General features: G+C 42.6%; 1 protein-coding gene across 2 annotated transcripts in view; it reads left to right on the top strand.

Annotated features, from left to right (window-relative positions):
• Positions 1–6,532: 6,532 nt before the first annotated feature.
• Positions 6,533–13,986, top strand: part of SHISA9 (shisa family member 9) — a 266,486-nt gene continuing 259,032 nt past the window's right edge. For both annotated transcript variants that reach the window (XM_054041003.1, XM_054041002.1), the window contains exon 1: positions 6,533–7,332. In XM_054041003.1, coding sequence (XP_053896978.1) covers positions 6,725–7,332 — 608 coding nt within the window. In that variant the 5' untranslated portion in view covers positions 6,533–6,724. The remainder of the gene's footprint in view (positions 7,333–13,986) is intronic.

Raw genomic sequence — 13,986 nt, 5'->3', positions numbered from 1 at the left:
CAAACCCCAGGGCAAGTTACCCATAGTTCTGAATTCTGCAGACAGCCCTGATTTTTAATGAGAAGAAACATAAGTTATTTTCATGTACTTGCAAATACTATTATAATTCACAAGCCATATCAATGCTGCAGAAGATAGAAATTAACTGACAATTTGCTGTGTTCCAGAGATAAAGTAATAGCCATGCAACAGACAAATTTGGGCACACCTAGTTTATCAACTATTCTGCTTAAAGTTTTGTGGACTTCTTGGCATGTTTCCTTTTTCTGTATGTACGGATAACCTGTGCACTGTAAATGGATTCCCTCATATATTTACAAGTACTCAGATTACATTTTAAATTAAACTGAATTTGTAGAATTGAATAATCTAACCTTAAACAACTAGAACTGTCAAGGGATCTTTATCTCCATTCAAAGAGAGAAAATACCCAAACTTAAGCAACTACTAAACTTACAGTTTTACACTAGGATTGAAAAGGACAATATCAGGTGTTAAACGTAGTTTCAATATTGTAGAACTGCAGTGAACTATTTTCCCCGGGTGAGTCAGGAAAACATGCCTTGCATGCTAATTAGCTTTAGCTCATGAAGTGCTTGCCATTGGCCTGGCAAGATCATTGGTGAGCCCACTGTTACATGCTTATCATATGAAGCTAATTTAAATAAAATATTAAAAATTGCACTTCTACATCAGCACTTTCTCAGACCTAGCTCATTCTGTTACAATCTCATTATGTGTGAGTGAATGTTTTTTAATTGAAACATCCAAAGGAGTTCAAGAGTGGACTGAAACACATGCCAAAGTAAAAATGAAACAGGAAAGGTAGATTTAGTATCAAACCACAATAGCCAGATTTTCAGACACTGATGCACTGGTATGATGGTAATTGGGCCACTGCACTTGTTCAGCCTTTTCTTAATGGAGGAACTTGACCTCAGTCAGGGCTCAGGGTGGCATGCTGCATCACCATCAAGGAGAACATTTAGGTATTACAAAGAAACAAACCAGGTTAAAAAAAAATATAGTAAATCATGGGACCCACCTTGAGAATTTGTAAACCACAGATCTCCTGCAGCCTCCTTGCTGAACATATTTCGTTCTTGAACCCTTTCCCCCATGTCTCAAGCTACCCTCTGGATACTTCCTAACACTTAAATGTCCTCTTTAAAGATCAGTGACCAAAACTGTACTCCGTACTCCAAAAACAGCATGAAAAAGGACTTGTATGGAGGAATCATCTCCTTTGTTTGCCACAACACTTCTTCTCAGAAGAGAGAATGCCCCTCACATCAGTACTGTCTAGGGATCAAGTACTGTCTGCCTACTATTGTAGTAATTTTCATGACTCTGGAATGTCTGTTTAATAATAATGATTAAGGTGCAGGGCATTAATGACTGGTTAGAAGGAATTGATGGCTTATGGCCCTCTACTGAGCCTTTCACCCTAGTCAGTCATTAATCCCAGGGAAATGCCCTAAAGTCAATATTGTTATTATAAAATGAAAAATATGAAACATGGATTTATTAAACATGGCAATTGCAATTGGTTTGTACACAGCATCGCTAGATAGACTTGCCTATCAAAATGCTCTCAACATTCAGTTTAATTCATAATTATTATTTCTTGCTTGATTTTCAACCTTGCTTGAAGGTTATTAACCTTACTTCCTCATTGTCAATAAAGAGATGCTGTAGTGATTAGCTCTAATACCTTATGTCAAGGTTTCTTCCCCACTCTGAACTTTAGGGTACAGATGTGCGGGACCTGCATGAGAAGCTCTAAGCTCAATTAACAGCTTAGATCTGGTCTGGCTGCCACCACTCCCTAGTACTACTTCCCTTCCCATGGTAGCCTTGAGAGACTTCACCAATTTCCTGGTGAACACAGATCCAAACCCCTTGGATCTTAAAACAAGGAGAAATTAACCATCCCCCCTCCTTTCTCCCAACAACTTCTGGTGGATCCAGCTCCAACCCCCTTGGATCTAAAAACAAGGAAAAAATCAATCCGGTATAAAAAAAGGCTTTTAATTAAAGAAAAGAAAGGTAAAAGAAAACCCTCTGGGAGAGATTAGCATACCAGCTACTCTCACAGACAACAGATTCCAAACCCAGAGGATGTTCCCCTGGGCAAAAACTTAGTTACACAAAAAATACCCAAATACCCAATTTGATTATTCCTCTAATTGCACAAGACAGGTTACAAAGAAATAAACATAAACCTATTTATTTCCTTCACTAATACTCACTACTTGATAAGAGGCTGAATTCTGGAGCTTTTCCCTCTGGTCAAAAGTGAAACTGACCCAGACAAAGGGAACTTCCCTCCTTCCTTTTGAACCATCTTGTCCTCCCATTGGTTCCTCTGGTCAGGTGTCAGCTAGGCTAGGTGAACTTCTTAACCCTTTACAGGTAAAAGAGGCATTAACCCTTAACTATCTGTTTATGACACCTTAGATAGCTAAATACAATACTAAAACAATATATTATACACATAGTGTTACAAACTAAATTATTTTACATGTTTAATGAATGGTGCTGCCTGATGCACTTAGAGACCAAAGTCTGTTTAGCCATAAAACAAGCACAGCATGGGCAGTGGTATGGCAAACTTCCTCAATGTCTCACCAACTTGGCTCAACCTTGATGCAGACAGACCACGTTTAATGGTGAGAAAGTCATCCTGTTTCCATGCCCATGTAATCCTTAGTTTGACTGCTGGGACTGATAAGGATGCCTGCCAGGAACAATTCTAGTAATATTTTTATTAGATAAATATATGAAGTGTCCATCACTATAGTGTCTGGTGGTAACTTGGTGGAAACCATGTGTTGCTGATGTAAAGAACATGACTCTACTAACAAACTTCATAACATTTTTATAGATTGTGATCATGGTTTTAACATCTACACCATTTATTAATTGTTTGTCCAGTGCCTAGAACAACAGGACTCTGATTGGAGCTAGGTGCTACTGAAATGCTACTGAAATGCTACTGCTACTAATGATGTTTGAATTGTTTAGCTAACTCTCATTGAGAGCTGGCTTTTTACTGATACAGGACTTCCCAGCAAGAAGCCTGTTATTTTAACAAATTTGGCCTACATCCTATCACTGATTCACATCTGAAAATCTCAGTGAAATCAATGGGAGTACTGGGGAAGGAGGGGGGGAGAAGAGGAGAGGAAGTCATAGTAGGATTTGACCCTATGTAAAGCCTGATCCTGCAATGGACTACTCATATGGCTAAGGACTATTTGCCTGAGTAAGGGCAGCAGAGTGACCCCATAGGTATGAGTTGGGAAAATAATTATCGTGAAAGGCTGCAAGTTTTCAACTGTTTTGGAAGCAAGTAAAATGATAGACCATAGCTTAAAACTGTAAAAGTCTAACAATCTGATCCAAAATCCATTGAAGTAAATGGAAATCTATTCCCTGACTTCAGTGGGTTTTGGACTAAGCCCTAAATGTTGAGCAATACTTCCTTTGTCACATAATGGGCCATATTTTACCCCATCATTGTGCAAACTTCCATCGCTTTCAATGAGAAATCTGTGTCTGAAATAAGGGTAAACTACAGTAATTTCTTGTTTCTTTTGTAATATTTATTATATTTAATGATTTCACATTTTGATGATTTACAATTCTTTTAAATAACTATATTTTGTAATTGAAGTCATTTAAAAATAAATTGTAGAGGGCCTAGTACCATAGGGTCCTGATCCATGACTAGGGCTCCTAAGTGCTATGGCAATACAAAAATAAAATAAAATAAGGCAGAGAGTGTAATTGGAGTAGGGACTTCAAATTAAAGAGTTATAGGTCTGGTCCAAACCCCTGCTTAAGTCAGTGAGAGTGTTTCTGTTGGTTTCAATGAGCTTTGAATTATGCCTTGTGTTTCCCAGTGCTACTCCGTGGGGGCAAATCACTTAGGGACCGATTCTGATCTCATTTCAGTGAAGTAAGTGGAGTTCCTGGTGTAACTGAGATTAGAATCTAGCTTTAATCCTTCAGGTTTTGCCTTTATTAGAATTTAAGAAATCTTTCCATTGTTATCTCTGGTTCAACTAAATTAGTGTTAACAGCCCAGATTTGTATTTAATTTATAATTTTATTATATCTATATATTTATGGCCCCAATCCTGCAGCGCACTTTAGCACCTGCCTAACAAGTAAAATCCACTCAGGTTTGCAAAGTGACACACCTCCTCAAGTGCTTGGCAGGCCTGGGACCTATATCTCTGTATGTGATTATAAATATGGTACAGTTTCATTTTGTGCAGCATCCTCAGTACAAACTGTACCACAAAGTGCTTTACAGAGTTAAATAATAAATAGCAGAGAGAAATATAGGCAAGGAAGGAGAGAGATGATTGCTGATGAGATTTGAAAAGAGAGGGAGATGAAGATGGAGGTTTTAGGAATTAAATATTAACACCAAGGAAAGCTGGATTTGAATGGAACTGATTGTTTTCCTCTGCTGTGGAATTTCACGGCTTTATTTCCTACCCATTGGCCAGGGATGCCAGGCTTCCTGTCAAAACGCTCAGTAGACTCATTGTACTTAGAGTCTATTTTTAAGGGATGGCAAAGGATCGCAATTAGCTAACTACAGCCCTCTCCGATTCCAAACGTCTGCTTTGTCCTCTGATTCACCTTTCTGCTTATTTACTGACTCTTAACAATTCCCATAGGAAGTTGGCTGAAGCGCTGGAAATACATTGGCAATCCAGCCCTCTCACAAAGGTGGGGAAGAACCACCACCAAATTGTAACCTGCCACCCTGCACATGCGGCTTCAGAGCCCCATCAGCAAGCCTCTCTTCCTTAGAGATAACAGCAAAGAGGCCCTGGTGAGGCAATCTGAGATACAGGAAGAGGAGATGGGAAGCTGCTTTAAAACACAGCCCACAGTCTGCTAAGCCACACTTTAATGGACTTCTCCTAGCATTTGGTGGCAGCATGGTATTCAGGAAAATGTTCTCACTATTTCTGCGGGTGATTTCCAACCAAGTGGTGGAGATGAGAAAGTAGAGTAACCAGGATGGAGTGAATCATTGAGAAGTCTTTCCTAGGATCAAAGGTGCGTTGGGAGGGAAGTTATTTTAATTGTACATCTGATAGCCGGCGGTGTAAGGATGTCCTCTGGAGCCAGCCATACTGGCTGATAAAGTGCTTTCTTAAATAGCTGATACAGGGGAGTTCAGGTATGAAAGACAAGAATGTAGGATCATTCCATAGCATTGGCTAGAACTAGTGCACCATCTTTACACTCCCTGCCATGTAATAGCCATAGTCTCATACACACACGTTTAGAATTGTTCTGGCCTCTATTGCATTCGTTATACAGGTAAGTGAATCTTAAGAGACTGATAAAAGAGGATTAGGGTGTAAGAAGGGTTTTACATAGTAAACTGTTCTCTTCAAGTATCAGGAAAGTGGCAGCCTCTCTCCCCGCCCTCCAAGTACCATATAATTCCCGTATATGTTCAAATCCTGCCCCCCACTTTGAGGGACGTGAGGTCAGAATCCAAAGGTGCGGAGTAAAAGCAAAGTCATTGCAAACTGGTGCAAAGGTCGTTGTTCGTCTCCCACGTGACTCTCTGGGCTCTCCTGAAGAAATGCATCGGGGGTATCACCTCAGCGAGGTTTCCAGCCTCGTCCCAGACATCTGCCTCTAGCATTTCTCAGTCCCTCTTATCTCTAATTTCCAGAAGGGCTGAGCCATGTGTCTGATTGTCCCTTTCATCCCCACTGGCACGCTCTCTCCCCAGGCGGCGGGCAGCTCCTCTCTCACAACGGGCCAGTTGGGGGCTGGGAATGGGCCGGGGAGAAATTGGCCGCAATGTACAGGTCAGGGCTTCGGAAGGGAGGGGGAGGAGCAGCTATTGCACCTTGGCTCGTGTGTGAAACACCCTCCTCGCGGAGGCCCATGTTATGTAACCGAATGACTGGGAGCAGTGGGCAGCTACAGCTGAAGGGGGCTGCTCTGGCTGTGCTTGTTGGTACTGTCAGCCGAGGAGGCGTCGCCGGGGCTCATGCAGGCGCCTCGCTAGACGGCTTTAGCTTTCCAAATCCGCATCTCCCTCGCTCATACCCACACTGCCCACCAAATCGGATTTTCCCCTTGGTGACAGCGCTTGCCCGTCAGCCGGCTGCTGCAGGGAGCCCGTGCACCCCGCGCTCTCTCGCGGACGCTGTCAGGATGCACCAGCCCCGCGTCTCAGGTGGGGCTCCATGGGCTCCTCTTCTGAGGGAGAGAGTTTTCTCGTAGGACGGGCCGGGCCGGGCTTTCTCACAGGGCGCGGGAAGGGGGGTTTCCCCGGTGCCTGCAGATTCCACAAGGCTACGCGAGGAGCTTCTCCCGGCGCCCGCTTCTCCCCTGCTCTGCGGAGCCCGCACCTCACCCCGCCCGCTCTCCCCAGCCCCACCGCTCCTTCCCCCCAGCCCTCCTCTCATCTCTGCCCCCTCACTCCCCCTGCCCCCTCCACCCCGCTCCACTCCTCCTCCTCCTCGCTCCCCTTCTCCCGCACGCTCCACTCTCGATTCCACAAGTGCCGCTCACTTCGCTCCGCTCGCTGGGAGCTGCCGGGGCTGGGGAGCCCGCCAGGCAGGGGGCGGCTCGGCGCCCAGCTCCTGCCCCTGCCCCTGCCCGCGCGGACCAGGCTGCTGCAGGCGCGAGCGGGCTGAGCGAGCGCGTGGCCCCCCGCCCGAGCCCCTGTATGTTCGGCTCCTGGCGCAGCGCAGCAGCCAGCAGCTCGAGAGGCGGCGGCGGCGGCATCGCAGCGGCCGGGCTGGGAGGCAGGATGAAGGGCTTCCTCCGGCTGGCCCTCGGATGCTTGGTGGCGGACCTGCTCACGCTGGTGTGCCGGGCGCAGGAGAAAGCCGGGCAGCACCTGGGCAGCATCGTGGTGCTCTCCGGGGGGAACCACTCCAGCTTTGGGGAGCACGGAGACGCCTCGGAGCCGCCCCCGACCCCGGACTTCTGCCGGGGCTACTTCGACGTGATGGGCCAGTGGGACCCGCCGTTCAACTGCAGCTCGGGGGAGTTCGTCTTCTGCTGCGGCACTTGTGGCTTCAGGTTCTGCTGCAAGTTCAAGAAGACCCGGCTGGATCAAAGCACCTGCACGAACTACGAGACGCCGGTGTGGATGAACACGGGGAAGCCTCCTGCCCGCATCGACGACCCCCTGCACGATCCCACCAGGGATAAAACCAACCTCATCGTCTACATCATCTGCGGGGTGGTGGCGGTCATGGTGCTGGTGGGGATCTTCACCAAGCTGGGGCTGGAGAAGGCGCACAGACCGCAGCGGGAGCACATGTCCAGGTAAGGCGCCGCGCCAGGCAGCGGGGACCCCTCCCCCCACCCGGAGACTATACCGGAGCCCATGTGTTTCTGCTAAGCAAACAACTCCCGCCAGCCAGGCTCCGCCGCAGGGACAGACTAGACAGACCAACTTTGGAGAGCAGGGCTCCAGGGCTGCCCCCCAGACCCGGCTTCTGACTCACACGGCCAGGCGCACCAGACAGCATTGCCGAAACTGCCCAGCCACTAACCCGTTTTTAACCTGCAGTGTTCGCCCCCCTCCCCGACAAGAGCCAATAACTGTTCTTGGAAATATTGTCTCAAACCAAAAAAGCTCAAGTCCAGTCACAAATGCGGGGTATGAATCAGCCTCAAGGGGGGCTGCTGGGTTCCCCCGACAAGGTTTTTATCTCTCAACAGAAGGATGTAAACAAATCCCATCCATCCCTCCCTCCCTCTCCCACTGCAAAATGGTGTTGACAGGACTTTCCCTCCCCCACCCCCTGAAAGTGTGAGAGCTCTTTGTCCTGAAAATGAGGTTGGGGGGTAGCGAGGGAGAGACCAAAAGGGACCTATTGTAGAAGGATTCTAACGTTTAATGTAACCAAGCTGCCTGCATATCAAGCCTGTCCCCCCCAGTTGCTACAGAGGCAAAATGTAACCAAATACGGAACATAAAAGTCTTTGTTGTGTGTGTGTTACACTCTGTGTGTCCACAATGCAATGGCTGGGTTACATCAAAGAGAATCTCCCCTACCTAGAGTGAGGCATGCTGTGTACTTGCCTGCTCCAGGGACTGGCTGCCTGCTGGTGGGTAGGCAGGTGGGCAGCTCAGGACACAGCCCAATTGCTTTAACATCATACTCCAGCACCCAGATTGTCACAGCACTTCAGAATCAAGGGATAACATATTTGTCCAGTTTTCAGTCTGTCTGATTCATTATGCTAATCCCAGACACAGGAAAGTAAAGCAGATGGGGAAAGACATTTGCAGATTTTTTTAAAAAAAGGCATATAGCACCATTAAAGAGTCTAAATTGATTCCAGCATCTTGGTCAACTTTGGAAATGAAATACAATTGCAAGGACACCTTCTAGCGGACATGCAGCATGGCAGAAGGTTTTCTATCTCCCTGACTGGTGGTCAATAGAAATGGAGTAATTCACAGTCAGAGCTTTAAAGCTTGGCTCAGGAGTCACCCTTGGAAAGATAGTTCAAGAGATCGACAACACCTGGAGCCTTATTTCTTGTCCAGGTTTCTGTATTGCTTTGTGATTAACAGCCTCCCCTGAAATGAACAGAGAAGCCACCAAAAATAGTGCTGCGAATGCATCACCAGTTCACTAGCAATTATTTGCTATTTATATACTGGCTCATATGGATTCATCTTTACTACTGAGGAACAAAACAGACCATAGAATTTTTAGTCAACTCAACACTATGAGTCTGTGGTAATTCTGGGGAGACTGTCTTTGTTAAGCAGGGTATAAATAGTAAGACATTTTGAGAATCCTGACCCACTAAATTGATAAAAAGAATACATGAATCCTGAAAAAAATTATAAACCCTACCCTGTATCTGTTAGCCAAAGCTTTGGTAAAATAGCTTTATTCCCATCTGCCTCATTCCATTTCTGTAGTGTTTACATGCAGGTAAAACAGCAGGTGAGTTTAGACATTTCATTTGCAAAAAAAAAAAAAAAAAAAAAAAAAAAAAAAAACCAAACAACCAAACACATGACAGAGAGAAGGTGAAAACAGTGCATTTATCTCTGTTCAGCTCTGGTTAGATCAGTCAGTCACATTTCCAGTAGTAGAAATATTTGGTTTAAAAAACCTCTAAAAGGATATATCTATTTTCTCTCTATCAGATAAAGGTATGAAGGGTTCTGAAATGATATTTCTATCCCTAAGCCTATGGATACAGAATTATAGGGGATGGAATATCATTCTAAGCCCCTTCAGACCTGTATATAGATTAGATTGCTGAAGTGGGGCTCAGAAAGGACAGCTGTTGTCCTGATTAGTTAATATTGTTCAAACTCATGTACTTTTTTATTCATAGATCTCTTAAGGTAGGATTATTTCAGAGGTTGTAGGAACCTACAAGAGTCAGGATGATAAACAGACGCCCACTCAGTACACACAATGGATATTCCACAGCTGTTAGGAAATTGCTACAACTTTTTCAAAAGTTCTCATCACAAACATACATGGTGGGATTTTTATAACCATCTAGGGAATTTGGATGCGTAATTTAATTTTTCACACAGTAGCTGAGATTTTCAGAGGCTGCCTAAGGGTTCCCTTTAAAATGAACGGCAATCTCCTTGTCCTCAACCTGTTTAACCAAAGCACCATATCCTGGCTTGTTTCAGGGTTCTGGGGGAGAAAGAAGGGGGGCAGAGCTCTGCACAAAGTTTTACGATGTAAACATAAGTACTTGCTAAAAAACATTTCATAGTACTAGTAAGTAAGACACTATATATCCTATCTAGATAACTACCTTCTTATATGGCACCAATCCCCACGAGGTCTATAAGAAATGAACATGGCTTCCTATGCTCTGCCTACATGCAATCTCATTTTTTAAATCATATAAATTATAAAGCCCTAGTCATGAGTGAGTCAGTTAGGCCATGTTGAAATGATGGACTTGATATTAGAAATCCTGGTTAAAGATTTTACTATTTTTCATTAAAGTAGTTTGCTTGGTTTCCAGTGCTATCTATTTTGGCTGGTAGTGAGAAGCACACAGAAGCTGATTTGCCTTTTTATTCCCTCATTTGACAATGTCTCATCTCCCAGGCCAGGCTGAGAATATCGCTAACAAGGAGGGACACTATTGCTTTGCTTCCTTAACTAGCTAATGGATGCCTGAAACACTTGAATCCTTTTAACTTTACAAACAAATTCACTTAAAGAAAGAGTGATATTACTTATAGGAAATATAATACACAATATACTGGTGTGCCTATTTTATTACTAATGACCAAAACATGCAAAGCTTTATTTTTAATCACATTACATTGCTGAAAGCTACTTTTAATCTGAAATTTTGTATATGCATGTAGGGAATAAGAATGTTGTCTAATTTAGGGCTAGACTGTGTCATTCTTACTCATCTTGTGGAGTACTTCTTTATGCAGACAGTCCATAGATCTGCTAGCCAGGTAAGGTACTTATGTGAACAAGGGTGTCACAACCTGGCTATTAGAATGATCAGATATGGTTTCTTTTACCATACACTGCACTCTGCTTGCTGCTATATGAAGACATTTATTTTGACATTAAATGGCCATTTTGAAGTTTTATAGATTATTTGTCAGTTAAAATGCAGAAAAAACATTAACATGGTAAGCAGATTTATTCAGTGAAAACCATCAAACTAATTCATACCTTTTTAGGGATGCTGGGTAGTTCCTGTAGTTTAGACAAACAAGGCAAAGTGTGACCCTTGTTACATTTTAATATATTAGTCTCTTTAGATTGTGGTGTTGGGTGAAAGTGGAAGAAGATAAGGGGAGGGGGAGAAGGATCACTCATGATATGCTTCCCATGGAATTCTAAAGTATTGTGTATTCCTAATTCCTAATGCTACCTCTTGGTCTTCTTTAGGTAAATTTGTTCAAAGTTAAGAGAATTAAAGTGTTTTCTTTATCCATAGGCAAAGAAAGAGAACTAGTGTCTAAGAAAGGAATAAAGTGTCCAAGAGAGCATTAATTCTCCCTCTGAATCTTCGATCTCCTATGAAAGGAAGTAAGGTACAGGTAGATGTGGTGGTGGTGGGAAGACTTATGGTAGGGTATCCTCCCTTCTGAAGGAGCTATGTTGCCAGGTGAGATGGGGAAGCTGGGTACCAGTGGAGAGGTTTCTGTCTCCCCAAGTTGTTGCCCTAGGATGCAGTTGGTGTTCATCAGAGCACTAGGCTCAACAGGATTTCTGGGCTGCAAAGCCGCATCCTTTTACTGCTAGTTCAAGTAGAGCAACATCTCCCTTGAGGGGTGAATAGGAAAGGAACCCCAAAAAGTGATCCTTGCAGAGTTTCCAATAGACTTTACCTCTCCTCCACAGAAGGAATTTTTTTGTAAATAAAAATGCAGCATCATATACTGCCCCACTTCACATGGGAGATGTGCACATAAATCAAGAGCAGTAAAGGGCCTAAAGGCCAAAGTCTGCAATCAGATCTGCACTGTTATAGCTCCTGTTTTTGTTATAACTTATATGTTTGTGATAGTTTGAAAGCAGCCTCCCGATTATCTTATGAACCCACCTGAAAGCTGCCTCCTGTATATCTTATGAACCACCTGAATTTTCCCACCCTCCAGAATGTGCTGATTTTCCAAAAGGAGTGTGCTTGGGGACAAAAATAGTCTGGATTGCCAAAATGCTGAAATCCTTTGTGTGAAATTATTTCCCAGATTGGCTTTGACCCACTTTTGGAACCAAAAAAACCGACAACTAACCTTTCATGAAATTACATCTGTATGAACCTCTTCAAGCTTGTAGCCACAAGGGAATTGCCTGGCTAGATATGCTTTATAACTTCTTAAAACAGCATTATAGATCCAGAGAGCAAAATATTACAATAAGAGATATCCTGAAGATTTGTGACACTTTTTAATAGCTTGGGCTGATCTGATAGGTCAAAGACATTGCTCCATATATGTACGATTTCCATCATTATCAGTGTAGGGAACAGACAACATCTCTGATTTGAAGATTATCATCTCATCCTGTAGTATGCATTTTCCTAAATTCATTAAGAATGTATATGTCTAGTGCCAATATAAGTCTCTTATTTATTTAATTTCCCAATGAGAACTTTAATGACACCTTCTTCAGATATTTATAAGATAGTCCCATTCTACCATTCTGTATTGTACCTCGACAGAAGCAAAGTCAGCAAGTGAAAAACTATATATGGGTAAAGAGTAAAGACATGGTCGTATTTACTCAGGTTAGCCAAACGCATGGAGGGAGAAGCCCTACACAACAACCTGTTGTATCTACATACAGTTTCAGAAAAACAAGTACCCTATACCAAGTACTTTATGTTCTCATTGTGGTACATAAACATCCACTAACATTTAAAATTACATGAGCAAATCCTCAAAAGGGTAGAATGTGACTCTTAATCTGTAATATTAATTAAGACAATAATATGTCATCTATGTTTGGTCTCCTATATATATAGGGTGACCAGACAGCAAGTGTGAAAAATCGGGATGGGGGTAGGGGGTAATAGGAGTCTATATAAGAAAAAGACCCCAAAATTGGGACTGTCCCTATAAAATCAGGACATCTGGTCACCCTATATACATTATATATATCTTTTTGGGGGGGTTCTATGAGGTGCTGAGCATTCTTAATTTTCATTGATGTAAATGACAGATAAGAGTGTGCAGCATCTTGCATGAGATGTTCAGCTCCTTGAAAGATCAGGCCCTTTACTCGTATACTACAATATAAATTGAGGTAATGTTTTGTTAAAAAAAACAACAAAAGACACTCTGCAGATAAAGAGGTTTCTTTCTTTTATCCTGGCTTTTGGCATTCTTAATGCCTGGTTGAATATTCAGTAATTAGCAAACAAGCACATACTTTTGAATTAGTATTAGACAAAAATGTGCCCAGGTTTTCTAAGGTTTGGATTTTAAAAGCAATTTAAAATAATAGGAGTTGGATACCTAACTCCCTGAACCCCCTTTGAAATGGTGAAGACTTCATTGGTATTTTCAAACACAGGGAACAGTTAATCTGGTAGTATGTGGGATGTTATTTAGAGTATATAATGAATAATATTTACAGTAACATTAAAGGCAACGAAAAGGCCATCTCTAGAAGCCTGGTCTCCTAGACTTGGGAAATACTAATCTCTGCATTATGAGATTACACCATTTTAACTCCCAGAATGAAGGTGGGATCTGTCATTTGCATTTCTTCTTTTTCCAAAAATGTGTCCAGCTGCCTCTTGAATTAAATCTATAATGCTGACATAAACAATTTGTTTTGTATAAGCAAGTTCTGCTTACATTCATTAGATAGGAGTGCTCTCCCAGCTTCCGGGCATAACTTGTTTTCAAACTGTGGTTTGTGATATAATCCTTTCCTTTCAGGATCATATTGTACATACCCCTATGAGATCTCTGCTAGTGGCCTTTTTCTCAGCTATGTAAGCCAGCTCTGCTACTCTTACTGTATAAATATTGCTTCATATTGAAATGTTGCTTCAGTACTTTAAATAATTTTGGTTACCTTCTTCTAACTTCTTACAGTATCATCAGGTGTAACACAATCAGAATTGTACCTCACATTCTAATAGCATAAACATTTCCACAAACATGAGGGAACATATCATTGTTTAACTTATGTGCACCAAAGTTTGTATCTGCATTTTGAGAGCAAGATCTAGCTCAAGATTTATCTATCTGTAACCCACACATTTATATGGAGTTACTGTTCAATATTTCAATACAGTACATAACAACTAGGAAAATAACTCCTGTCACACTGGTTCAGTGGAAGAGCTGTACTGTATTTGCCTTGACTTTCATAGTGAATGTATTTATTTATTAATGTATAAACCAGATGCAGTATCTAGGATACTGTATGTAATTTTACACAAAATTAAACTAAACTGGGCATAGTGCCTAGTAAAAACATCCATTCT

This window comes from Malaclemys terrapin, chromosome 10 (genome assembly GCF_027887155.1).
Source record: "Malaclemys terrapin pileata isolate rMalTer1 chromosome 10, rMalTer1.hap1, whole genome shotgun sequence".
Lineage (NCBI taxonomy): Eukaryota > Metazoa > Chordata > Testudines > Emydidae > Malaclemys > Malaclemys terrapin.
Note: the sequence above shows the minus strand (reverse complement) of the source record. Positions and strands in the feature narration are given on the sequence as shown.